Source organism: Aedes albopictus, chromosome 2 (genome assembly GCF_035046485.1).
Source record: "Aedes albopictus strain Foshan chromosome 2, AalbF5, whole genome shotgun sequence".
NCBI lineage: Eukaryota > Metazoa > Arthropoda > Insecta > Diptera > Culicidae > Aedes > Aedes albopictus.
The window spans coordinates 247,404,092-247,431,715 of NC_085137.1; the positions used below are offsets into that span (position 1 = coordinate 247,404,092).

At 42.3% G+C, this 27,624-nt stretch overlaps 2 protein-coding genes across 2 annotated transcripts; both read right to left on the bottom strand.

The window, feature by feature from the left end:
- Positions 1 to 1,095: 1,095 nt before the first annotated feature.
- LOC115258028 (uncharacterized) lies at positions 1,096 to 5,178 on the bottom strand. Its single transcript, XM_062851455.1, has 5 exons — positions 4,738 to 5,178; positions 4,568 to 4,683; positions 4,416 to 4,502; positions 4,250 to 4,353; positions 1,096 to 4,189 (listed from the first exon to the last, which is right to left on the bottom strand). Exon 5 carries the CDS (start codon positions 3,278 to 3,280, stop codon positions 1,109 to 1,111), a length of 2,172 nt encoding a protein of 723 aa, XP_062707439.1. The 5' UTR covers positions 3,281 to 4,189; positions 4,250 to 4,353; positions 4,416 to 4,502; positions 4,568 to 4,683; positions 4,738 to 5,178; the 3' UTR covers positions 1,096 to 1,108.
- Positions 3,862 to 21,646, bottom strand: LOC134286445 (uncharacterized). Its single transcript, XM_062848058.1, has 5 exons — positions 19,222 to 21,646; positions 18,536 to 19,050; positions 4,568 to 4,683; positions 4,250 to 4,334; positions 3,862 to 4,158 (listed from the first exon to the last, which is right to left on the bottom strand). Exons 1-5 carry the CDS (start codon positions 21,644 to 21,646, stop codon positions 3,862 to 3,864), a joined length of 3,438 nt encoding a protein of 1,145 aa, XP_062704042.1.
- Between the last annotated feature and the right edge of the window lie 5,978 nt (positions 21,647 to 27,624).

The window sequence follows — 27,624 nt, forward strand, 5'->3', positions numbered from 1 at the left end:
GCTACTTCTTCGAGCAGAGCGATATGCTCTTCGAACGTTTCGGAGCAGATGATGATGTCGTCCAGGTAATGGAATACCAGCGGTTCTAGATCGGCGAATAGGTGGGTCATAAGTCGCGCTAGGGCTTGGCTTGCCGTACACAGCCCGAAAGGCACTACCTTGAATTGGAAATGGCCTCTGGATGGAACGGTGAAGGCTGTCATTTGCCTCGAACCTGGATGGAGTGGTAGCTGCCAGAAGGCATCCTTGAGATCGATCGAAGAAATGTATTTGCTGCTTCGGAGGTTGTTGGTGATCGCTGCAATCTGGGGTATCGGATAGCCCTCGTTCACCATGATGGAGTTGAGGTGACGCGCGTCCAGACAGACGCGATACTGCCCAGTCTTCTTCTTGACGGCGACCAGCGGGTTGTTCCATGGCGAGAACTGCGCCTCCTCGATGACGTCCAGCGCTATCATCCGGTCGATCTCCTTGTTGACCTCCTGTAGAACATACGGCGACATAGGGTAATGCCGTTGTTTACGGGGCGGTGCATTCCCCACATCGATTCGATGCTCGTACAGCTTCGTGCGTCCTAGTCTTCCCTCTACCGCTTTCGGAAACTTCTGGATCGCCTGCTCTAGGCGTCGTTGTTGTTCGGGGCTGAGTTGCTTCATCTCCTGGTCTTCACTGATCTGGTCTTCCTGCTTCGCTTCTAGTGTGCAACACACTGCTTTGACGCCAAACTTTTCCCAGAAGTTCATTCCTAAAATGACGCAGTCTGGAATCGAAGGTACCAAAAGCACTGGAAGAACTTCGTTGCGGTTGTTGTACACTATTGGGAGATAGACGAAATGCGAAATGTTGTGTCTTGTGCCGTCCGCCGTTTTTATTCCGCCGCTGACGGTTCCTTTCTGCAAACCGCAGTCTTCCGCCAGCCCGACTCTTTTTCCTCCTAGTAGGGAGCAGTTTGCTCCGCTATCCAGCAAAGCTGTTAACTCCTTACCCAGCACTGATATGACGGCGTGCGGTCTATTGTCACTTCCGGGGTTGATAATGATCGAGTTGAGGTTTTGAAATTCCGGGATGTCGGAGGGGTCTCCGAGATTTTGCGGAGAGCTGCTCCCCTCTATTGCTGGTTCTCCGCTGGGTAGTTTAACGCGTCCGTGCGACACGTGAAGCAACTGCGCAACGAGTAGCCCTTCCGTCCACACCGGTAGCAGAAGAGAATGGCTTGTGGTTTCGGACAGTCCATGAATCTGTGGCCTTCCTCGTCGCAGTTCCAGCAGAGCATTGCTGGTCGTTGATCGTTCGGAGCCTCTTCCTGTTGTATATGGCGATCTTCCCGTTGCCTGACTGGTTCTGGCAACAGACGTTGGCTTCTTCGGTTGTTGTCGCTCTGATCCGAACTTGGCATCCACTGTCGTACTTGCCAGCCCTGTGCTCTTTGCGGCTGTTCTTGCTGCTGTTGTGGTGGCCGAGTCTGGAACGATGCGGCTTGTGGCCGTTGCTGCTGTGCTGGAGCTTGCGCTTCTCTTGTGTACTGTCGCGCTGCTCGCAGGACATCAGCTTCTGTTCGGTTGTACCTGTCCGTCGACCTGGACTGTTTCTCGTCGCGTGCAGCAAAGATTGGCCTCGCAGATTTCCGCTCCAGGTTCATCTTCAGCGCGTTCACTTGCTCAACCAGTTCGTCGATTGTGTGCTGCCAATCGTCTTCTGGTCCTTCCTCTACCGCTTCGTGCTCATAAGCGCCTTCTACTTCCACGGCGTGAACCCTGTTGAACCGCTGTGGCTGTTGGTGATGCTGAACCGGTGGTGGTCTGCTGGTTACTACTGGCGTAGCAAAGTTCGGTTCCAGAAGCGCGCTGTGCGGAATCGGAATCCTGCGTTGTCTGTTCAGAAGCATTCTCGTCTCGTCGTATCCGGTGCAGACTTCCACCATTTCTTCCAGTGAACGAGGCCTCGCTGCTGTGACGATGGCTGCGTAGTTCTCGTTCATGTTCTTCTTCACCAGGAAGAACTTCTCGTCGTCTGGTATGGGTGGATCGACGAAGCGAAAAAGCGCTGAAATGTCGCGATAGAATTTCGCGAAGGATTCCTCTCTTCCTTGGAATCGGAAGCTAGCTTCCAGACGAAGAATTTGGGAGTAGCCGCTGGGCAGGAATTCCCTTCGAATCTCTCGCTTGAATTGGTCCCAGGTTCGCAACAAGTTTTGCGAAGTTGCTCGTGAGTACCAGTCGATGGCGTCCTCCTGTAGTAGGTGTTTGATGGAGCTCAGGAGTGTGGCGTCACTCATGCCTTCTGACCTTGCGAACGTTTCCACGCGATCTAGGAACACGTTGAGTGATGTCGTGTCCTTTTCGCCGCGGAATTTGAATGGCCAGTTGTGAACGGCCTTTTGTATTCGGCGATCATCCGCTCGTTCCGGTGCTGGTCGCTCTCGACGGATCAACCGCTCCAGGTCGTCTCGCATTCTGTAGTACTCCTCACGCATGTGTTGTTCTCTCTCCTGCATCTCCCTGATTCTTGCTTGTAACTCGCGGTTATCCCGCGATTGTTGCTCCCTGGTTGACGGGTTCCATGTTTCCCGCTCTCTGGGCAGGTAGGGAGGGGGAGGTGAGCTGTTTCGGTGCCTCGTATCTGCTGGTTCTGCTTCTTCGCTGTCTCGCGTTTGGAACGAACTCGAAAACAACAATCCTCTGCCTTGCCCACCCGAGAATGACGTCACGAGCGGTGGCTGCACTACTGATGGTGGTGTGGTGTCTTGTCTTGAAATGCTTTCCACTGGCATCGTGGTTTCTCCTCCGACTGCTCCTTCATCTCCGCCGTTGTACCTTCTTATGGCTCCAGTCGAAGTTGCTTGAGCCACAACACTCTCACTTCGCGGTACACTATTCACTACACTTGTTCCGTTCAGCTTGTTTAGAAGCACGTCGACATGCACCGTTAGCATTGCATGCGTATCCCGCGATTCACTTGGCGGACGAATCAACTGTAGACGGTCGCGGTAATGATGGAGACGTGTCCGAATTTGGTTTAAGGTCACACTGTCAGCTGTACGAATGGCTGCTTCGCAGCTGATGTGAAGCTGATGAACTTGCGCTTCGCAAAGTTCTAAGTTGGATTGGGGACTCATGACGTGTTCTGAGCTAGTGGGCTTGTTGTCTTTCAAGCTCTCTTCTTGGACAAGAGCCTTAAGGCGAAGAACTTTTCCTCTATGAGTAGTCGGACCTAAGTTGACTACGTGGCGTAAAGCCAACTCGTAGGTCACCTCTTCGTCAGTCAAATGGGTAAAGTCCATTTTACTTTCGAATTTTATGCGTAAAGGCTAAAATTTTAATGATTATCAAGGCCGGATAATCAAATGCACAAAACCAAATCTCATCAAACCATACTATAAATCGCTAAACGGTAGTTCCTATTATGTGGATTTTCAGTTGGGCGCCAGTGTTGCAAGTGACTGTCGAGGGGGAGGGAATAGAAGCCCTCGATCAGCCCCGGAAAGCTCAAAGGGAAATGCGCTCACAAAACTGAATAAAGCCCAACGCTAAACGTACATTATTGCTTACATTTATTCAAAGCACTTGGTTCTCTGCTCTGGCCCTAAGCAATATCCTCTCCCTACTTTCTTTCTTAAATCTAGTAATTTTCTTCTTACTCACGATTACGCTGGGTGCACCCAGCTTACCGCCGCCACGCTGCCACTGCTAATCCTCCGCTTCATCCTCTCGCGCAGTTTTCGTCGTTGCCCACGACAGACGACTCTCCCCTAAATCCGGTTGTGGGATCTGCTTTACACCGTCGTCGCGGAGTCGAACGTTTGGTGACGCTGGCAATTGGTGACGCTGCCTCCCACGATCTGCCGCCTTTCGGGCCGGATGCTCACCGCAGCCAGGGCAAAAAGGCGCCACGAATGGGGTCTCGATGCTCGGAAATGGTCTCGAATCGTAATGTCGCTGGCTCGCCCGTGCGTCGTGGTACAGCGCTCGAACCACTGCCCTGATCGTCGTATCTCCGCCGGATGCGCCGGATTTGGCCTCGACGGAAGGGCGCTCGCCAGTCGGTTCCGAGTTCGGGTTCCTGTGCGGCTCCTTCTCTCGCCTCCCGCAACTTGTTCGGATCTCGTGCCTGCCTCCGAATGTCCGTCGCCGGTCGAGGTTCCCGACCGTGGGCGACCCACTAAAGAAAGGACGATAAATAAAAAGAGGCCCTGCGAGGGACCACTGGCATTAGCACCAAGTTTAGTTTCTCACCCTCTAGCCGCACTTACTTCCAATGGAAAGCCTCTTTTCTGGATGTGAGCCTTGACGGCTTTGGCGAGGGCTTCGGTTCTTATATTGGCTGGCCTCGCTGTGCTAGAGATGATTTGACCAACTGTGAACGGAAATGCATATTGGGTTATGGGCACCGATCCCAGGAAAGTCCAGATCCCTCACCTTGCAGTGGATTTACGTGGCGCTCACACGGAAGGTGCAGTGCGTGGGCTCCCCTTGATCAACGGTTCCTCCGTTGCCCGTCACGTGCTGAGTCATGTGGGAAAGTTGAGGTTAATGAACTAATCGCGATTGCAGCGGTGTAGGTTTCTTACCTCCTGCGATCTTTTCCTGTTCTGTCCGTGTCGGTCTGGTCACTCGTGATGCTGGCACCCGTGGTGGTTTTGCCCGTGATCACTGGTTCCTGCGGTTCCAGCACGTGCTGATCACACTGGAAAATTGAGGTTATTGGACGAAATCCGGATTTGCTGTGGAGCACTCTTACCTCCTGCGATATTTCCGACCTACTCCCGTTGGCTGAGCCAATTCCGGCCCTTTTTGCCACCCGCACTGGGTGTTACTCACTCAACGACGGAGATTTTCTCCTTCTGCACAAAACAGATTTTCTGTCCGCCGCAAAAACCACACGCGATGTGCACCGAACGGACCACTTTTTCTTCTGCCCGCTTTTTCTCGATCATTCCTCCTTTCCGTTATGTTGGTACTGGTCAGCGAAGACAGATGACAGCTGTCGGTCGCCGTTGGTATAGTCTTTTCCATCGGTGTGAAGCGTAGGATTTGAAAAGACGGTTGGTGTTCGAATGCGCCCACACGGAGCGAATTTTGTTGGCGTGCGTGGCGGGTAATATGTTTTTGTATGTTACGAGTTGTTATTCGTTTATGATTTTATTTCTAGTGCTTCAACTAAACTACAACAGATCTAAACGTAACAATGTCCTATGAATTACCACCATGATGTATAAAAAGGCTCATAGAATCACACAACGTTCAAAACATGAAAATCCCGAAGTGATGGTTGGCATTCCTTTTTACCCCATTAATCACCGTATAACTAGCCGTATAATTTACTTTTATGACGACAAACATATTTTGAAGCTTACACATATTCTTATTGAAAAAAAATAATAAAATACACCACGAAAATAGCATTGCATTACTTTTTGTGACTACATAAACTACTAACCATTGATTAAAAGTCTAGCGACCTCCCTCTTGTCGTTTTGGTTGTCAACCTTTTTTTCTTCTCGAAATCCGTTTGTTTGTATTGTTACTGGTTGTCGTTAGCTAAATATCAACGGAAAGCCCCCATAATCCCATCGCTTCCAAATAAAACATTATTTTCTCTAACCTCGACCAAACCGCGAGTTTAACGGTTCCCCAAAACTAACATAGTAAAAAAGGAAAATCCCCTTCAAAATGTAAAATTTATTTCAAATAAAATTGGTTCCTTTATTCCCAAGGCGCATGAGCCTTCAAATAAAGGATTAAAGCAACATGCGACATATTTTTGAAAAGACTGTGTTGGAAGAATGTACTATAGATATCATTAAATCTTCTTTGGATCATTATAATGTAGAATGTGGAAAAACCGCGAAGATAGATACGTTGCACAACCATAGTTTTGGAGATACAATTAAACTTCACGTACCCGACCCCCGATAACTCATTTTCAAAATATTGGAATTTCGTCAATTTTCATTCGATTTTTTTTTTTGAAGTCACCCTCGATCGATCATAAATTGGTGCTTATTTATTACACTCAAATGGCCATGTAGTATCCGAAACCATTTCGGAGATATTCCGGACTGTACTGGGGTCAGGGGGTGGGGAAGGGATCTGTTTTGCCAAATGGCTAAAAGTGATTATTTCGTGTGTGTTATTGTATTTTAGAGGCCCCCGCGGAACCTGCTCCAGGTGTTACGGAGCGGCCATATTAGTTGATACATACTTAAGTCATTTTTTTCTATCCCATTCTTTCGAAATCATGAAGATTGACACGTCGCTCGGCATGTTTTGGTTGCAAACTAGAAATGTCCCCGATGACATCCCTCTGGAACCTGTGCTATATGATCCGGAGTGGCCAAATTAGTTGATACATACTTTAGTCTATCGTTTCTGACTCAGTCATTCGAAATCATGAAGATTGATATGTCGCACGGCATGTTTAGGTTGAAAACCAAAAGTGTCCCCAATGAGGCCCCGCGGAACCTGTCACGGGGATTCGGATGGGCCAACTTATTCCAATCTGGTTAGAGCAGCTGTGTTTCACTGTTCGCAACAAAAATTTCGCTGAAAATCGATGGTTCAAACACAACAACACTCAAAATAATCACTTTTAGCCATTTTGACAACCCCCTGACCCCTGCACAATCCGGAATATCGCCGGAATGGTTCCAGATATTGCACGGCCGCTTGAGTATAATAAACTAGCACCAATTTATAATCAATTGAGGGCAATTTCAAAAAAATCGGATGAAAATTGACGAAATGCCAGCATTTTGAAAATGAATTGTCGGGAATCGGGTTAAATAAACATCGAAACAGGTTCCCCAGGGCCCATTCCGATGGCCACCATAGGGCCAGTGCGGGCTTGAAGGCCTATTTGTGTCCTGCCGGACAGCTACCATCTGTCTGAAAAACATTGCCGAAGACACCAACATTCTATCTAGCAAAGCATTTGATCTACAACTAGATGTCTTTAGCCGTAACGGGACACCATTTGCAAAACACTGTTTTCACGCGAGCGTAACGCTGCGCCCCCAAAACTAAATCAAGAATATTTCCGAAACTATGCATTTCTCAGTAAAACTCACTTCGGCAATCTTGTTAACATCAATCCAAAGAAGAAATGTCTAGAAGACTCTATTATTCAAAACCTCATAACAGAGCTGATATACGCATTTCAGTTTGAAAATTTTAAAAAGAAGATTTCTGCGATGGTGTCCCGTTACGAAATGTAACATGTTATATTATGTAAATTGGAACCAAAACCCCATAGAACAAGTATTGCATCAGGAAGTACATCTAATAAGCTTGTTATAAAACCTTTTAAACCATATGTTTATGAACATTGCATACGATTGCAGACGTCATTTATTCACGAAAGTTAGTTCCTCGCGGTGTCCCGTTACGCTGGAATGTGTCAGATACGTATTTCGACCTCAACTGTAAGGTCGTCTTCAGTGTCTTGTACTTGACTCGACAGCCGCATCTCCTATTCTGAAATTTTAAAAGCCTCGGGTGATTTTACTACTTCTTATGTTTATGAATCATTAGCTGATTATGATGATTTAAATGATGACTCTGGCCAGATCATTTATAAACCTCCAAATAAAAGAAAGAGAACCAATTTGTTATCCAATAGTAATAATGAAAATTTCAACCCTCAACCATCAACATCTTTTGATAACAATTTTCCTCCCCTTACTACTTCCCCCAAAGTAATATTTTACAGTGGAATTGTCGTAGCATCATAAACAAAATTGCTAGACTCAAGGCACTTTTATTAAATTTGAATATAGACATATTCTGCCTAAATGAAACATGGTTGATTGAATCTAACTTTTTGCGTAGGTTTTCCGCTTTTCAAAATTATAAGGAAAGATCGTTATATTTCCTATGGGGGAGTGTTAATTGGAATTCGTGATTTCAAATATTTGGATATTTCAATTCAGTCACAGATTGAATATGTTGCTGCTTCAATTACCAAACATGATGTAACATTTTCTATTATTATTCCTCCAAATGTATCTTTTTCCATATCCGAAATAAAAAATATGTTAAACAAAATTCCTTCTCCTTTCTATATTTTGGGTGATTTCAATGCCCATAATATAGCATGGGGTAGTCATAAAACTGATGGTAGAGGTTCGTTAATAATGGAATTGATTGATGAGTTAAACTTAACTATTTTAAATGATGGATTAGCGTAACAAAAACTAACTTTTTGTCTGTCTCAAGAGCAAACTTATGTGTCTCTGAAGGATTTTGGGCCGCTGAATCCGAATCCGGGCTCAGATTTGCTCCAACACGTCACAATTTTGAGCTATACCTCAATTTATAGGGCAAAATATGCGATTTTGGGCTTCTTTGACTGCCAGCCATTAAGCTTGGAAATATTTTTTTTAGGCAATCAAAAGGTTAATTGGTCAATTAACATCTAAATTATCGACTCACGCAAAATATTTCGTTTTACCAAATTGAATTTGATAGTTTTAAGCGATTTATGTTAGGTACGATATTTCCCATACAAGTCACCCTCCAAAAGTTGCATGCAAGTTTTCATACTAACATAAAATGCTTAAATCTATCGAATTTGATTAGGTAAAGCGAAATATTTTGCATGAGTCGTTAATTTAGATGTTAATGGACCAATTAACCTTTTGATTGCCTAAAAAAAATATTTCCAAGCTTAATGGCTTGCAATCAAAAAGCCCAAAATCGCATATTTTGCCCTATAAATTGAGGTATAGCTCAAAATTGTGACGTGTTGGAGCAAATCTGAGCCCGGATTCGGATTCAGCAGCAAAAAATCCTTCGGAGACACATAAGTTTGCTCTTGAGACAAAAAAATGTTGCGCTGTGTTATTTACCAGGATCGCAGTTCCCCCTTCTCGCCATTCGTGTATTGATTTATCAATTTGCTCTAATAGTTAAACCATGATGTCTTCATGGAAAACTATTGAAGATCCTAATAATAGTGATCATTTGCCGATTTTGGTTCAATTTAAAACTCCAACGCATGAAAATTCGTCCCAAATTGATTACATCCCTGATTTATGTAGTAATGTTGACTGGGTCAAATTTGGTGATCTGATATCTTTATCGACTCTATGACATTTCCCCGAATTCCATTACCCTGAATGACAATACCCCGAATTCCATTACCCAGAATGTCCCATTTCTCCGAATTCCATTACCCCGAATGACCCATTACCCCGAATATTTTTTTTCTGAATTATAAATTTCGTATTTTCCAATACGAAGGAAAATCACGACGTTCATCCCGGAACGAACTACAGTAAAACCTCCATGAGTCGATATTCAAGGGACCATCGACTCAAGGAAATATCGAGTAGTGGAATAAAAATCCTTTGGGAAGCTTTTTTGGGGGACCATTATAGTAAACAAGAAATTATTTTTCAGTATGGAAAAAATACCTCCATGAGTCGATATCGACTCAAGGAACATCGACTCATGGAGGTTCGACAGCTTGGTCGATAAAACTTTATTCTGCCTATTTTTGCGATGAGAATACCTAAGCATATGAAGCTCCTAGGACCCTTTGAACAGATCTCTGTCCAGCATGATTAATAGAACAGGCAATAACCAAAAGAAGGAAAAAATCTCTACTCAACAATTGGTTTCGGATCATATGGATGAAAGAAATAAACTAATGTGATCATGTAACTCAGAGGTTCCCAAACTTTTCGCTACTGCGGCGCCTTTTGAAATTTTCAAAAATGTCGCGGCGCACCAAAAACTTTTTATAAAGAATTTTAACAATTTTAACAACTTCAGTTCAAAATTTAAAATATAAATCGCTAAAAATTCTTTAAATGTCATATTTTCTTATAATTGAAAAAATAGATTTTTAAAATGAATCTGAAAGAAAAATGGTTGAAGATTCAAAGAACTTAACACAAATTTTAGGTTTCTGGGGGATTGCATTGCAAAGCTTTCAAATTTGTTAAATAAAGCACGTAGATTACCAAACTTTAGGGAAAATATATAGGTATATAAAAATGTTCAGAAGCTGTCAAGACGGCTGACAGTGACGGTGAGGGGTCATTTTTTTGGGATGGTAACATAAGGCTGAATTTCAAAAGGCTGAATGCACATAAGGCTGAAAACAAAAGGCTGAAACTATGGATATGTAACAAAAGGCTGAAATTACAAAAGGCTGAAATAACAAAAGGCTGAAAACATGGCAAATTCCAAAACTTGAAATATGCATAATAATGAACTCTGGAGAATCTGAGTTGAGGGTTTAATGATTTGAAAGATGGTATTACACAAGGTATTATATTTTCCCGAATACTATTCCCCGGAGTGGCACCCAAGCAACACAACTAGTCCTATAATAGTTTAAAATTCACGATTCATACATACTCAGCTGTATTTTTCCTGTATTATCAACTTAATATCGAACACTTATATAATCAAAACAGCGCAAAAAATGGCGGCTTATAGAACATCTTACAGGTTATTTAAGATGTTTTTAAAAACAATAATAGTACTTCAAATGTAGGTTCCAACTAACTCTCTTAAATTGACTAGTTATAATCAAGTTACATACTAGTTATAAAACTAACATATAACATATATATTACAATCTCTTTTTAAAGTTCTTATACTGTCATTTTCAAGTGATACAAATCTGCAGAAAACATTTATATCGTATCCCATTTCAAATGATGTAATGAAGCTATTTGAAAGTTAAATAACTTGTAGATTGCATATATACTACCATGTACACTTCCGATCTTTTAGAGTGCTGCCTACGGTGAAACGATCGAGGAGGTGAAGTTGACTACCGACCACTCGATCAAGGTTGTGGAGGCGTGGATGCGGTCCAGAAAACTGGAGCTGGCTCACCACAAGACAGAGGTGACGGTTGTTAACAACATGCAGTCGGCGCAGCAGACGGAGATCAGTGTAGGAGAGTGCACTATCCTGTCGAAGCGCTCTGTCAAGCACTTGGGCGTGATGATCGACGATAAGCTTACCTTCGGTAGCCACGTCGATTATGCCTGTAAAAGAGCCTCCACAGCTATTGCGGCACTGTCCCGGATGATGTCCAATAGCTCAGCGGTGTACGCCAGTAAGCGCAAGCTTCTGGCTAGTGTTGCTACGTCCATACTTGGGTATGGCGGCCCGGCGTGGGGTACCGCGCTAAGTACTGAATGCTACCGACGGAAGCTGGAAAGTACTTACAGGCTTATGTGTCTGAGGGTTGCAAGCGCGTACCGTACCGTGTCACACGACGCTCTCTGTGTCATTACTGGTATGGTGCCCATCAGCATTCTTATCAGTGAGGATATGGAGTGCTTCGAAATGCGCGGCACAAGAGGCATACGCAAGACTGTCAGGACGGCCTCTATGGTCAAATGGCAGCGCGCGTGGGACAGTTCCACCAAAGGAAGGTGAACCCATAGGTTGATACCGAGGGTAGATAGTTGGATTAATAGGCGCCATGGGGAAGTTTCATTCCACCTGACACAGGTCCTTACAGGTCATGGTTGCTTCCGACAGTATCTACACCGTTTTGGGCATGCGGATTCTCCCGAATGCCCAGTGTGCAATGGTTTAGAGGAAACGGCGGAACACGTTTTGTTCGTGTGCCCGCGTTTTCGCACAATGCGTGACCGCATGCTTGCCACATGCGGGGAGGACACAACTCCGGACAACTTGGTCCAGAGAATGTGTAGGGATGAGATTAGCTGGAATGCCGTTTCAACGGCTATCACCCATATCGTCTGGGAGCTACAAAGGAGGTGGCGCGTGGACTCGGAGAATGGCTAGTCCAGATGCAGTACAAGAGGTGGTCCAGGGGTTCGAAGTCGGCTTCGTAGGTCATACCGGTGCCCTGCGGTCGAGATCGACCCTTACAGCGATTAAGTGGCCGCGGAGAGGAAGTCCCGGTAGCGGTGCTGTCGTGGCGTCAGTCTACTGGGTTGGATCTGAGCCCGCGGTTGGAAAGGGGTCCCCGGCAAGGGTCGGGGTAGGTGAGACCCTGCTGTCTGCAACCTACGGATGCAGCTGATAAGGCCTGAAGGGTAGTGATACCCTTGCCTTCAGCAGGTCAGATCGGGTTGCATGTGGGCATCAGTTCTTGATGTCCGCTCAGCAGTAGGGCGCGGGCGGGGTTGACCCTGCCCGCCTTCCGAGGACAAAGGGAGTGGCGAGGACCACTCGGGAAACTGGCTAAGCGCCAGCATGCTATCGTGATGGACTCTCCAGTGCGAGTCATCGATGTTCGTTGCTGCTAGGCTACGGCAGCTAACCTTGAGGGTGCGATATGCACTAGCCCCTCTCTGAAGCAATACCTTCTTGGTGGTTCCGGAGAGACGTAGGGTTTGGCGACCATAGGAATGTGTTTTAGTGGGTCGAGGAGAGAGTAGTCCTGGCTTCTACCGGCATTGTAGAAGACGGCCTCATCCCCACACTACCCTAACCTTCCTGTTAGGGTGTCTGATGAGCAGATTTATCCCCCTATGGTTTAGAAGGAAAAAAAAAAAAAAAAGAGTGCTGCCTATATCCAGAAGAAAAAAACATAAAAAACTATCAATTGATATTTTTTTCTTAATAAATTCAATCAGCTTCTTCAACATGAAAACTATTTTCTAAGTAAAGAAGTCAATGCTATTTTAATATTCGAAAAGTAAATTATGAAATGCGATATACTCAGTGATTTTAGTGCTCTGTCACCTGCGCTTCAAGATTTATGGTGAAACTTATAATTTTAGTCATCCATAATTCGTGCGCCATCAAGTTGCCTTTAAAAAATGTAGCATAAGCCAACCAATTGATACTGTTTGTAGCATTTTTTTTTCAATCCGCACGAAAAAGCAACATGGCAGGTCATCCATGAAAGGTACAGTGCAGTACAAAACATTTTTTAAATAGTAACAATTTTAATCATACATAAAATTTTGCCCTTATCTCATTGCGGACTAGTTACGACTCATAATCCAGTGTTAATAAATTCAAAAGCAGTTTCCTCAACCATAATTAACAAATTGAGAGGAATAACATTGACATTTTGTATACAATTTTTATTTGTGTACTCATTGTTTTATTCGGTACTGTAATTTGAATCATTATGCTAAATAAATAAAAAGGAATAGAAATAAACTTTTTTGTTTTGATTTAGAAGCAGTTTGAATTTCTTCAAAATTTCATCCTGCGAGCTACTTTACAACATGAACTTTTGATTACGTTTATAATACACTTAAATAACGTCTTCTAAGCATACACACTAACTAAGAGTTTTGTCATAATTATTTCAACGCTAAAACAACTATAATATAACTGTTTTGTTGATCTGGCTGGATCTGTCACATTGTCAAACAAAAAAAAAACAGTAAACACGAATCGTTCTGGTGATGAAGCAGAAAATCTTAATTTATTTGTATTTTCATGTATATAGTGTACTATTTTTTGCCCGGGGCAAGTCATGAGTGAACAGTTCACGAGTTGGGAGAATTGGCCAGCAGCTTAGAAACATGGTCAGCACAGCGGAGTGAAACAAAGTCTGGTGGTTAGATTCTTACAACTTTGCATTTGGAACATAGTGGCAAGCACACTGGATACTGACGAATGCGCTGCTACCCAAATTTGTGAATGTGGCCCTGTTTGAACTGAGACGGTAATCATAGTCGCTTCCTTTAGATGAATTTGTACGGAGGATGCTAGGAAGAGGATATCTCATTGGATGTCAGCTTGGTATCTAGAAGTGATGATCCCGTTTTGTTATAAGATTGCTTATGAATGCATCTTTTGGGGTAGCCTTTGCGAATAAAACGAATCATTTTATAACCTCACTTTACCCGTCTCATCAGCAATCTGCGAAATCAAAACAATAACATTACTTGATGTCCACATTGTATGATAAGTGTTGAAAATGTGTATTATGCACATATTTTTTCACGTTTTGTAACCAATTATATCATTTTCCTGTTCATCAGCAGTCAACAAAAAATAAACACAAATATAACATATTATGTTTGCTGAAGCTCTTATAATACGTTTATAAAACATCTTTTGAAGTTTTGATTTCTAAAGATGTTTTCTGTGTTACTTGGGCATTTGCCGAAATGTCGTTCCCGTTGGTGCTGTGTCATTATGCCGAAGGATATCAGGCCTCAAATGCCACTAAGGCGAATGGGTTATAATGATTTTAATGCAAAGGAGGTTTACTAGGCAGCCTAGTTGAATGGTTAAATTATGATCTATGCATTTACCTCGAAAGAACAGATTTTCTAAAAAAGCGGGAAAAATCTCTGATGGAAGAGTAAGTATTGTGGCCGCATATAGTACAGTATAACGACCAAGCGGAAAGGTTTGATGATAATATCTGCATACTAATAACTCACCCGTGAGTGATTTTTCCTTCTTTTAAAAATAGGCTGTTCTTTTGAGGTATTTGCATATATTCAATGTTAGCATTCTTACCAATATGTAAAATGCAGCTAGCTTCTGCGTGCGCATATTCCTTAAAAACGATTCATCGGAGATTTCCCCTTCTTTTGAACATAGGCTGTTCTTACTGTGTTTGAATGTTATAGCTGCATCTTTTTTATCAAAGGTTTTCCTTCTTTTAAAATGTTGGGAGAACCATAATTTAAGTTCAGGTGTTGAAGCTGCTTACTTTTTACTAGATGTTTCTCCTTCTTATAAAATAGGCTATTCTATCAAGCAGTATTGTATTCGAACAGAACGTGAGCCAAAAATGAACTGAACACTTTAAATTTTTTGGTCGACAAAGCATTGAACTTGCCTGTCAGAGCTTTTGCTGCTTAAGAGCGCCCGCTCGGTTCCCATTCGACTCTGGGTTCACATGCGCTTATCTTCATCAATAAATCCTATGTGTCTTCTTTCCTAGGACTAGAACCTTGTGCCGCATCTACATGTTTGGACGTTATTATGTTATGTCACAGGGAAATGCATCATAGATCCTTTGGTACGACATTGTGGTCTCGGATATTGAAATACAGCTCCAGGAATTTAGATTTTTCGAAACACACGATGGTCGGACTGGTTCACTCTTCAATAAAATTAGCCCAATAGAATTAGCCCAAAAGATTGCCAAAATTGAAGGGTGAAATGGAGCAAATATGACCATTTTAGTATCACAGATACCAGGGTAACATGTTAGTCAGCATGCTACGGGTTCAGTCCTTTCCAGTTCATGCCGCGTTCAATTAGCATGTTCAAATATATTTGATCGCAGTGTGCCGAGTATGAACTTCAATGCAAATTGAACGCGTTCACACTGCAGTGCTGCAATTCGGTTCTGAATTCTTATGCGCTCAACATTATTGGGGGAAATAGTTTCTGTCGATATGTGATGCTAATTAACCTGTTTAGTCACCCGGAGTTCCTTGAGATACTTTATCAGGAATGGCCAACTGATGGACCGACGATCAGACTCTGTTGGTTTAGGCAATTTTATGATTTTCGATAATTCGTGCCAATAACTCCGTTACTGTATTGTATTAAATCATATGTTTGGAAATCCGGATTTTCCAAAACCCATGTTGACCGGACTGGTACGCTCAGAAATGGTTCCAATAGCAGAAGAATTTCTGAATCTAATGAGCTCAAAATGTTTGAAATCTGTGGAAACATGGTGGAGGTATGGCCATTTCAGTTTCGCGGATTTTAGAACTGAACAAAGTTCAAACATTTTTGAGCAACAGTTAGGTACAATAGTTTTTGCCTCAACTACCGCTTATTACCCGAATTACCCGAACAATTGTTTACATCTAAGACTCATTCAACCTAGTTTCCGAGTTGACACACATAATACTTCAAACGAATGGAAATAAATTGTTGGCGACAGTCTTGTTAGCGATCACAGTCTTTGACACCTTTTTTGTCGATATTCGGCTGCCTTTGTCTCCAACATTCGCAACACAAGCGATCAAACTACTGTCCGGAACAAAAATGTCGAATGAATGCGCTTGACCACGATTGCGTCTTCGGGAGATGGTTCGGTTTTTGTTATTCCTGTCTTTCCCATAAAGAGAGCTGTTTTGTACAAATGTATGTGTCGTAATCGATTTATCACACACGAATAAACTAATGTTATACCAATCTTAAAAAAAATTGGCTGAAATCTTGCGAAAAGCTGGAATTAGACAAATGTCACCGTGTCAGATGACGATGATTTGATCCACTTTTTTGTTTATTGATCTTCGTTCTACCGCTCGTGTTGTGTGTAAGAGGTAGCGGTCGCGCTCGAATGAAACAAAGGAAGCTGACACCCGACCGCGGCAACGAAACGAAGGTAGTGAAAAGTGTCGAATGTTTACAAGCCTGGTTGGCGAAATCCTTTGTCAATTTGAGCTAAAATAGTTTAGTATTAGCGGGGTATTGGCCGATATGATACTGAACCTCTCTCTCTCCTCTTCTTGGCGTAACGTCCTCACTGGGACAAAGCCTGCTTCTCAGCTTAGTGTTCTATGAGCACTTCCACAGTTATTAACTGAGAGCTTCCTCTGCCAATGACCATTTTGCATGTGTATATCGTGTGGCAGGCACGAAGATACTCTATGCCCAAGGAAGTCAAGGAAATTTCCTTTACGAAAAGATCCTGGACCGACCGGGAATCGAACCCGTCACCCTCAGCATGGTCATGCTGAATACCCGTGCGTTTACCGCCTCGGCTATATGGGCCCTCTAATGATACTGAAGAAAGTACAATAACATAGACATTATGATACCGAAATCCATAACATTATGTTCCACTTGAATGTCTTTTCATCAGTTAGAGTTAGCTCACGTAACCAGATGTCCATTCGATGAATAGTCAAATCGATTGAATGTCATATACTTTCTCTTCCGTAAAATGGGTTTTGACCAAATGACCGTTTGACCTAATGTACTTTCGAGCAAAGATTCTTTTGTTTCCTTTGATCATTTTCAAGTCGAGTCAAATGTGTATTGTGGGGTTTCGGTGTACAGGTCGGACTCGATTATCCGGGTGACTCCAAATTTTTTTCACCCCGGATAATCGAATCACCCGGATAATCGAGCCATGCTTCTTTTCTTTTATTTTTGATGTTCTTCAATCAAAAACTGTTCGTTAAACATAGAAGCTAACATACATGACGTTGTAGTGCCTAAACTTAACGTCAGGTATTATTATAACCATGTTTTTTGAAAATGAAATTTTAGCTGAAAAATGTGAAAAAATAAAAACAATTTTCAAATAGGTTAAATCCAATTTTCAGGTGTTGTATGTGATGTTTATCACATTTTTTGACATATTATAATCTTAAATCTAGCAAACAAAGCATGAACAAAGTTTTCCCCGGATAATCGAGCCATTTTTGCCGGATAATCGAGCCCCGGATAATCGGGCCCCCGGTTAATTGAACCCCCGGATAATCGAGTCCGACTTGTATTCGGGTTTGTGGGTAATTAAATAAAATCAACTAGGATTCTCTGCTTGACTTCTATATTGAGATTCTTAACAGAACTTCAGCTCCTATCGATGAGTGCTTCTTTCGATGACAACTCTCGTCTTCCAAGTGAAGTACCTCCTCGAGACCTACTACGATCGCTCCAGATATCACCACATCTCCCTTCCTTTAGGGTGATTGATCGGTTGAAAGCTGTGCAACGTAGTCCTTATATCGCACAGGTTTTTGCATCGGTCTGGATGGCCTTTGTAATGTCGACGTAGGTTGAGGTTCCGATATTCCCGCTGTATTTGATTCTCCCTCCGCATTGTCCAGCTTCTTCACGTGGGCTATGTTGCGCTCGTATGTGTTACCTGAAATAGGATCTATCACCTTAACGCAGTTCCCCCTTCTATTAACCACCGTATATTCCACCGGGCCGAAGGTTGTTTTTAGTTTGTGGCTAGGCAGCAGGTTCTGTAAAAGAACTTGATCTCCTTCTTGAATATTTGAAGCTTTTGCATGGCGCCGATGGTCTTCACTAATCTTGCCTTTGAATTTCATCATCACGTCTCTGTCTTGAGCTTCACCATCACCCATCCTTGGTGGCGTTTGTAGATCATTAATTGATGGAATTTTTGAACGAATAGTTTTACCACTGAGTAACTCGGTTGGGGTTTTTCCTGTCGTCGAGTGGGGTGTAGTATTGTACATTATTAAATACTGCGAGAGATCTACCCTCCAATCTCGATTGAGAGCATGGCTGATTTTGAGGCGTTTGAGAAGAGAACTATTTTGTCGCTCCACTTCACCGTTTGCCTGTGGCCAATAGGGAGCAATGTGGTTTAATTTTATGTTTCTAATGTAACAATACTCATCAAACTCTGAACTAACAAACTGGCGACCGTTGTCCAAAGTAATCGTTCTTGGGTATCCCAAGCGTACAAATATGGGCTCAAGAACTTTGATGGTCTCCTCTGTGGTAATTTTGCGCATTATGCACAATTCCTTATAGCGACTGAAATAATCAACAATTACCAACAAGTAGTCTCCAGATGGAAGTGGGCCCAAAAAATCCATTGCGATGTCGATCCACGGTTCACTTGGCATTAAGCGACGCAACATAGGCTCTGGAACTGAAGGACGACCCACCAGACGGCAACCTTCACATTCCTTAACGGTTTTTCTTGCCTCCTTATCCATGTTGGGCCACCACACTCTATCACGAAGCCTTTTAATCATGCTTGTTTCGCCTGGATGGCCTTCGTGCGCCAGCTGTAGCATCCTGGGTCGTAACTGGCGGGGAATCACTAGTCTGCATCCACGAATAACATGGTCATCTATGAGGCTTAAATCCTTCTGGAACGGTATATAGTCCTTTGCTCCTTCCTTAACGGCGTCGCTGTCCCACATGCCGGATGACATGGCTTCCTTCACTAATTGTAGTTCGAAATCGGAATCAATGGCGGTTTTAATCTCAGACACATCGATCGCAACTGACTCGGTAATGGCGCGGATGTATAGTCGGTCGTCCGTTAGGTCTATCTCCTCTTCTTCCTCAGACATGGATAGTCTTGATAGAGGATCGGCAATATTTTCCTTACCGGGTTTGTATACGACTCGAAATTTGAACGGTTGCAAACGGAGTACCCAGCGTTCGATACGTCCTGATGGTTGTGATGTTGGTTTGAAAATCATGGTCAAAGGTCGGTGGTCAGTTTCTAATTCAAACTCACGCCCCAGAAGATACAGTTTGAATTTTTCGATACTCCATACGATCGCAAGCGCTTCCTTCTCCGTTTGGCAATATCGTTGTTCTGTTGGGGAGAGAGACTTACTTGCATATGAAATCACCACCGGCTCGTTACAGGAATCATCGTTGAACTGCACCAGAACTGCCCCCAAGCCTACTGGAGATGCGTCCGCGATTACTCTTGTTCGCTTAGAATTGTCGAAGAAGCCTAATACGGGGACATCACATAGTGCATTTTTAAGTGCATTGAAGGCGCTCTCATGGTGTGACATCCATATGACTTTTGCATCGCCCCTGGTCATTAGCTGTCGTAGTTCGTAGGTTTTGGTGGCTAAGTCTGGAATGAATCGACCCACGTAGCCGACTAGGCCCAAAAAGCTCCGGATTTCTTCAGCATTCTTTGGCGTCCTGAACTGTTGAATGGCTTTTATTTTCTCCTCATTCGGTGTAATGCCATCTTGGGAGACATTATGACCTAGAAACTTGGTTTCGGTGGTTTTAAACTGACATTTATTCTGGTTCAAAACGACGTTGTGCTCCTCCAGCTTATCGAGCACTGCCTTTAGCGCCTGATCGTGCTCTTCCTCCGTTCTGGCGGCAATGATTATGTCGTCCTGATAGTTGTGGGCCAAAGGGCAATCGCATAACAGTTGCTCGATAATCTGCTGAAAGTGCTCAGATGCACTGCATATCCCAAACATCAGCCTGGTGTACCGAAACATTCCCATATGCGTGATGAATGTTGTTATGTACCGACTTGACTCATCGAGCTCGACTTGGTGGTATGCGTCCTTGATATCGAGTTTTGAAAACCACTTGCAACCGTTGAATCTAGTGAGTAAATCATCGAGGGTGGGAATCATATGGTATTTCCTTCTAATCGCAGTGTTAGCCCTCCGCATGTCTACACATAGACGGACGTCTCCGTTATCTTTTATTACCACCACCATAGGGGACACCCATGGGCTCGGTTCGTTGACCTTCTCGATTATCCCCAGCTTCTGAAGTTTGCTCAGTTGCTCCCCAACTTTTCGTTGGAGAGCGATGGGTACCCGTCGAACGTGTTGAGCTACTGGTGTTACTTGATCATCAATATCAATGCGTAACTTTACGCCTTTAATTGTTGGGAATTTTTCCACATTTTCAGTAAGATGTTGAATGCAACCTGAATTGATTACACTCGGTAGACCTATCAAGAGCACACCAAGCTGTTTTGCCGTTTCTCGACCCAACAGATTCTGTTTCCCCTCCTTCACAACGAAGAAGCAAACGTCAATGAGTTTGCAGGTTGAGGTATCAACGACTGTGATCCTGGCGTTGAAGGTGCACACGATGTTTAATTGACCATTCTGCGCATAGGCTGACAGGCTCTTGGTCGAGGGTCTGATATCCTCCATAACTGCTTCCCTGTTCTTCAGATAAACCCACGTTGCTTCATCGATAATATTGTATCTCGACCCGGAATCTATCATCATTTCAATCAAAACGTTGCCAACTTTGCACCACACCAGTTCGTCATGATTGTCACTTATCGCATATATGAAAGACTCACATCTTGTTTCGGGTTCAGCTGCTTCATCAGGTTTAACTTCGTTCACGGCGTTCACTCGTTGTTTCTTGATCGGTTCGGGGTGTCGTGATGCATTTTCCGTGTCAAATTTGCGTTTGCCGACTGGTGTCAGACACATTCTAGCGAAATGTCCGATGATGTTGCAATTACGGCATTGGACGTGCTTAGCTGGGCATTCGTTGGGCTTGTGTGACTTTCCGCATCTAAAACATTCTCCTCGGCGGTACTCCGGCGCATGGAATTTCTTGACTCCGTGGTATCCTGATTCACCGGATGCGCTGGCCTTGTTACCCCTACGATAGTCTGGAACGCTTGAGATTTTATAAACGGGAGTACCAGAGTTGCGATGTGTCTCGATCGTATTTCTTGGGTTATTTCCAGATTGTCCCAGCTCGCGAACTTGCTGCTGAACGGATAGGTGTGAGTTTACGAGTTTCGTCAATTCATCCAAATTGATGGTCGATTTTTCCAAGATTTTCCGGCGGAGGTCGGGAGGGGCCAGCATCACGATTTTGTCAACGACAGCTGCTTCTTTGCTGTCTTGCTCAGTCGCACCGAACTGGCACTTGGAGGCTTGAGTTTTTGCCCGTAGAAGAAATTTATCCAGTGTTTCATCTTGCTGTGGACTCAGGGACCAGAAGGAGTACCTTTCGAACGTATCGTGTCTCTTGGGAGCGAAGTATTCGTCCAGCTTCTTGATTGTAGTTTCCAAGTCATCTCCAGCGTCACCAGAACATCCGGGTAGGCCTTCATACACCTTTTGTAGCTGCCGGCCTCCAACAGCCAGAAAGATGTCCTTAAGCTTCTTCTTTTTCTTCTTTCCGATAGCTTTGGCAACGTATTCAAATTGTCTCTTATAGTCATACCACTTCTGTCTAATCTCAGACAGAGGAATGGAGTCGCACTCAAAAGGCGGGATCTTCAGCAATTGGTCGTCCATTGATTACGCCAGCACCTGCACCGCGGTCCGCTCGTCGCCAATTTGTGGGGTTTCGGTGTATTCGGGTTTGTGGGTAATTAAATAAAATCAACTAGGATTCTCTGCTTGACTTCTATATTGAGATTCTTAACAGAACTTCAGCTCCTATCGATGAGTGCTTCTTTCGATGACAACTCTCGTCTTCCAAGTGAAGTACCTCCTCGAGACCTACTACGATCGCTCCAGATATCACCACATGTATCAAAGACCAATAGATTAGCCATAAATGTCCAAAATGTCATTTCATTCGATTCTCTACAACTTTCAAAACATTTCAACATGTTGATATCTTTCAGCCTTTTGATATATTTCAGCCTTTTGATGCTTTCAGCCTTTTGATCATTCAGCCTTATGTGTTTCAGCCTTTTGATCATTCAGCCTTATGTGATTCAGCCTTTTGTACGTAACCCCATTTTTTGTATGCGGAGGGACACAACTCAAAAAAGACGGTTTTCAGAATCATGGACAAAATCGACATAGGGGAACTTACGTCTTCTCAGCAATTTTGATCTCTTCGTCATGGGTTTTTTTTAAACCTGTAGGTCTCAGAGTTGGCTTCAAATCCTTCTCAACCAAGCTGAGTTATATTCCAAAATTTTAAGCAATTCGGCCCACATAACCCCCCATGACGAAGAGAACAAACCTGCTGGTAATACCCATCGTCATCCTATAAATTGTCACAGATTTTTTACGATAAGTGGTATATGATAGTGATGTATGTTAAAAATATCGTCCCAGAACGTTTGAGACAGCACGAAGACCTGGAGATTGACAGTAATTATAGATGACAATATTATGGAAAGAACTTCAAAAAAGTTTGTTGAAATATTAACTTTGAATTACAAGCCATTGATAAAATCGAAAACTAAGCAGAATGAAATGAAAAGTTTAATAATTTGAGAGTTCTTACAAAAAAATTTCAAAATTCCGAAAATTTAAAAACTTTGTAAAATTCTAGATGTTTCATGATAATATTAGGAATTACGGAAAACATTCGTGGACTTTGAAGTATTTACTTTTTAATTGAAAATTTAGAAGATAGAAAACCACTTAGAGTGACTTTATTTTGAAGTCTTCCTCAAAAAGGCAGGACATTGGATAGAATACAATAAAGGCTGTAAGGTGACACAAGTTTTACTAAATAAATCATAAACAACAAAAAATATGTTCTGCCTTGAATAATAAGAGTTTATTCTTTATGTTTTGGATCAAGAGACGAACCAGCCAAGGGCTGAAAGTCTCTTAAATAAAGACAAATTAATCAATCAATGTTTTGACTCAAGAGCCTGCGGCGCACCTGAGAGATGTTCACGGCGCACCAGGGCGCCGTGGCGCACAGTTTGGGAAGCACTGTCATACAGGATCTCTAAAATTTTTGTCAAAATATTCATTGGTTACGTATATGGGATCCCGACCAGAAGCTCCTAACAAGATTATAACAAAATTATTACAACCGTTGTTAGAAATAACACAATTTGATATAATTTTGTTGTAAGGCTTCGTATATATGAATAACCATAACAAAATTGAAACAAAATTTGTTATTATTCTAATCACAAAACTATAACAAAACTTGTATTATTTATTCAAACAGATATATAACAACATTTGTTACATTATTCATATAACAATAATTGCCTATAACAAAATTTCGTAACACATTTATTGTAGTTTTTGCTACATTTTTTGTAACAAAATAATTTCAAAATTTGTTGGGTTTTTTGTATTCACGCGAAATAGTTTGATATTTTTTGTAATATTGATCACTCGAACCAAAAGCCATAAAACAAAATTTATAGCATTCATTTAGAACAAAACGCTTAATTCGTCATGTTAAAACCCCCGTAAAGCGTAATGGAAGAACGCCTTTTTGTATGAAACTCCTAAAATTTTTGTATCGACCGTAACGCTTGGTTGTACTTCCCCCTCTCCCTTGAGCGACGCGTAATTTGGGAACGGCGTCATATTTGTTAAAAAAATGTAACAGAACTTGTTAACATTTAGTTATAATCTACCAAATTCTTCCCATACCAGCAGTGCTACTATCGTTATGCGATGTCATTACAGCTGGAAGGTGTAATAAAAAAAACTGTTGGGATATCACCATGGCTTATCGGATGTAAACATTATTATCAATACTAACTGTAAGCTGGAATATAGGTGGAAATCAAATACTTCAAAGCTATCTTTTCTCTATTTTTTTTTTGGGTTCTTTTATTGCACTCTAATCCAAAACCGGAATAGTTCCCGGTAATGTGCCAATCGAATAAGAATCCGCACCAACAAAACAGCTGCTTTCATAGAGTACGTTTGGTATGTTTTGATACTGTTGCAGCGCTTTGTAGTGTTTTAAAGAACATTCTTTCTGCTGGAAGCTGTGGCGAAGAACCTGTTGATGACACAACAGCACAGTATTTTCTAGATGATGTTTGGTTAGTTTGTGGCACATTTGTAATGTCTTGTCTGGTGTGAAACACAACAAGTAAACATTGACAAACTTTTCCTTCATCAGACCATTAGGTTTTCTTTCTTTTCTGTTAACCTTAGTTTTGTTTTCTTATGCGATAAATAGTCGGGTAAACAACATGAAAAACCAGATTAATCCACCTAGTGGTGATAGTGCCTTTCTCGTCGAATAAGTAATCCGTATTTTTCCGTCGACGTTAGCCAAAGTGTTCCTGAATCCTGAGGATACTCTAGAACAGAACAAATCCCTTTCTCTTTCTTTTGTCACAGTGCTCGTTGACTCGCCAATGGGGAGATGATAAATAATAAATGTATTTGATGAAAAAATACCCAATCAATTAAGCAAAATCTAGTTGAGCGATTTGTTGAGAAATTTTATGGAGGACTCTTTTTCACCTTTAAATTTAAAAATTTCTTGATTCATTTCTTTGTGCCCTTCCTCAAAATGAATTCCGACTATAATTTTCCAAGAGGGGGAGGGGTTAACATAGGAGAAAATCGAAATTTGTTTCAGCCGTATTCAGAAAAGCAAGAGTTTCATCAAAGCCATAATCAAATTTGGAAACTTATTATACTCTCAGTTGACTGCTTGACCGCCTTCACTAGCACTGGATGCCGATCATTATCAAGACAATTCGATAATTTTTTTCTGCACACTTCAGTCTATATTTTATTATCGTTGAATATAAGATTCTTATAAAATTTGTCGAAAAAAAGGCAAACACTTGAATGAAACCCATTCCATTTAACCAACCAGTTGCATCAAATTTTAAACGCAAAAGGGGATTGATGCGAAAAATTTTAAATTTTCACTTTCGTAATTTCAGCGAAGCAATCAGGATTGCCGATAATCTTAGGTGTGGTCAGAGACTATTTTCTTGCTGACCGTTTATCTCCAGGACACCTGGAGCCGGTTCCGGAACACAACCGGTGTTACGCAAAGATGCGTAGCCTTAAATTTGAACCCAACATTATTGAAAATATGAACACCCCTTTACATCATATCAGTGACATTATTGTGCAGTACTTCAGTAAAGACATTTAGTAGCTTGCGAGAAGGTACCTTCAGTAAATGAGCAAATCGTGCTCCCTAATTTTATCAACGAATTTGTAAGTTAATTATTGTATATTTGTACTTATAATTTAATAAATATGAGTTTGCAGCTATGTAGCTGATCATGACAAATACCTGTCTAATTTCTACTGAAAGAGTCGGTGGTATCGAGCACCTCCCGCAACAACCGGTTCAGATTTCTTATTATCTGGATTTATTGGCAATTATCGTTGACAAATAACGGAAGCAGCTTGTTTGGCGTGACGCTTTTCGACCTGCTATTCTTCGGTCTGCATCAGATGCCTTCAGCTGGATTCACCACTTCGACTCCGTCAGTATAAGCGGTTCAGATATGATCTGAAACTAGGTATTTTCCTGCTAAAAGCCCAGTTTCATGTTCGAAAGGAATCGCTCAAGAAATTTCTTGACCGATTCCTGGCAGAAACTTTCTATAATGACTGCCATTGGAACTGTCATTTCTTCTCAACTGCGTACTGCAATCGAAGAAAAACGATTTCTTGAGTGATTCAGGCAAGGAATTTCCCATGCATTAAGATAGGGTGAGAAATTCCTTCCGAACTGCAAACAGCTCTTTACCGTTCATCTGGTTATCGAAAAAGCCGCTATTTGATGTGTCACAACATGCATGGGTTTGGTTCACTTTCTTAATGTGCCACTTCCGGCGGGACCTCTGGAACCGGTTCTGGAATACAATCGGTTCAAATATGGTCTGAAACTATTTTCCTGCTAAACATTCACCAGATTATCTGAAAACTCGCTATTTGATGTGCCGCATGCCTGGGTTTGGTTCAGTTGTTTAATTGATCACTTCCGGTGGGGCACTTGGGCCCGATTCCGGAACACAACCGGTTAAGATATAGTCTGGAACTATTTTCCCACTTACCGTTCATCTGGTTATCGAAAAAGCAGCTCTTAGATGTGCCACATGCCTGGGTTTGGTTCACTTTTTCAATTGGCCACTTCCAGCGGGACACGCGGAACCGGTTCCGGAACACTACCGGTTCAGATATGGTCTGAAATTATTTTGCTGCCTACCCTTTATCTGTTTATCGAAAAAGCTCCTATTTGATGTGTCGCATGTATGTGTTTAGTTTACTTTTATATTTGGCCACTTCCGGAGGGGCACCATGAACCGGTTCCGGAACATTACCGGTTCATATATAGTCTGAAACTATTTTGCTGCTTACCGTTCATCAGGTTATCGAAAATGCCGCGGTTTGATGGGTCACATGCATGGGTTTGTAACATTTTCATATCTGGCCCCTTCCTGGGGTACCGGTCCGGAACACCTAAATGGCCATAACTCCGGAACGGCTGGACCGATCCGAACCATTTTCAATAGGAAACAATGGGACCAGATTCCGCGTCGAATGAACCGTCGGTCATTAAAATCGGTTGAGGTTTACTGCCAAAAAGTGATGTGAGTTTTTTTGTACACATACACACATACACACACACACATACACACACACAGACATCACCTCAATTCGTCGAGCTGAGTCGATTGGTATATAAGACTTGACCCCTCCGGAGGCTCTATCAAATTTTCATTTTTGGAGTGAACATATAGCCTTTCGGTACACCTTGGTGTACGAGAAAGGCAAAAAGGTTTGCAACTTTTTATCAGACCGTTTTTAAATTTTGGTAGGATGTCAAAGATACAGTAGACGTTCGATAATTGCAACATGTTAACGTTTAACCCTTAAAGGCGCACGACAATAAAAACTGATTTAAAAAATAAATTAATAATTAATAATAAAAGTGAAGGTCAATTATTTTGGAGCGTTTTTAGGTATGTTGTTTTAAAACAACATTGCGCTTTTAAGGGTTAACTTAGCGAACAAAAATCCGATAACTGGAACGCCTGACAGTATCAACAAACCATCAAATTACGTTAAATGAACGTGAACTTCATCCGTCTGTTCATTTTGGCTAGCATGGCGCACCATTTTGACATTTGGCGGTGCGATAACTGCAAATTTGTTGCACTTACCAGACTTACATTTAAAAAGCATTGCAGTTAAACCGCTTGCACTGACCGAACGTCTACTGTAATAGCGTTGCTGAAAGTAACCGGACTTGCAACACTTGAATTTTACACAAATGGCGTATCTCTACACACGATCATTTTAGATCGATTACAATAAATACCAAAACAGTACTGCTGTTCTAATTTCGCCAAAAAGTATACCAAGTTACCAAAACTGGAACTAAATAATTATAACATGGAATTTGTTTATTCTACTATTTTGCTTCAACCTTAGGGAACATCTATCAAGTACGTCACGCTAAAATTGGAAACTTTCAACCCTCCCTGCCTCCTCCAAACGTGACGATAAACTTTATGGATTACCTCTTATGCGATAGATTCTATTTCATTGCTTAAAATTAAAATAAA

Excerpts from the sequence above, each read along its gene's own strand:
- LOC134286445 (XM_062848058.1), bottom strand. The coding sequence starts at position 21,646 with ATGGACGACCAATTGCTGAAGATCCCGCCTTTTGAGTGCGACTCCATT. Across the intron at positions 4,335-4,567 it reads ACAGGAAAAGATCGCAGGAG|CACAGCGAGGCCAGCCAATA; the intron begins GTAAGAAACCTA and ends AATCATCTCTAG. Across the intron at positions 4,159-4,249 it reads AAAGAGGCTTTCCATTGGAA|TGGGTCGCCCACGGTCGGGA; the intron begins GTAAGTGCGGCT and ends TCCTTTCTTTAG.
- LOC115258028 (XM_062851455.1), bottom strand. The coding sequence starts at position 3,280 with ATGGACTTTACCCATTTGACTGACGAAGAGGTGACCTACGAGTTGGCT.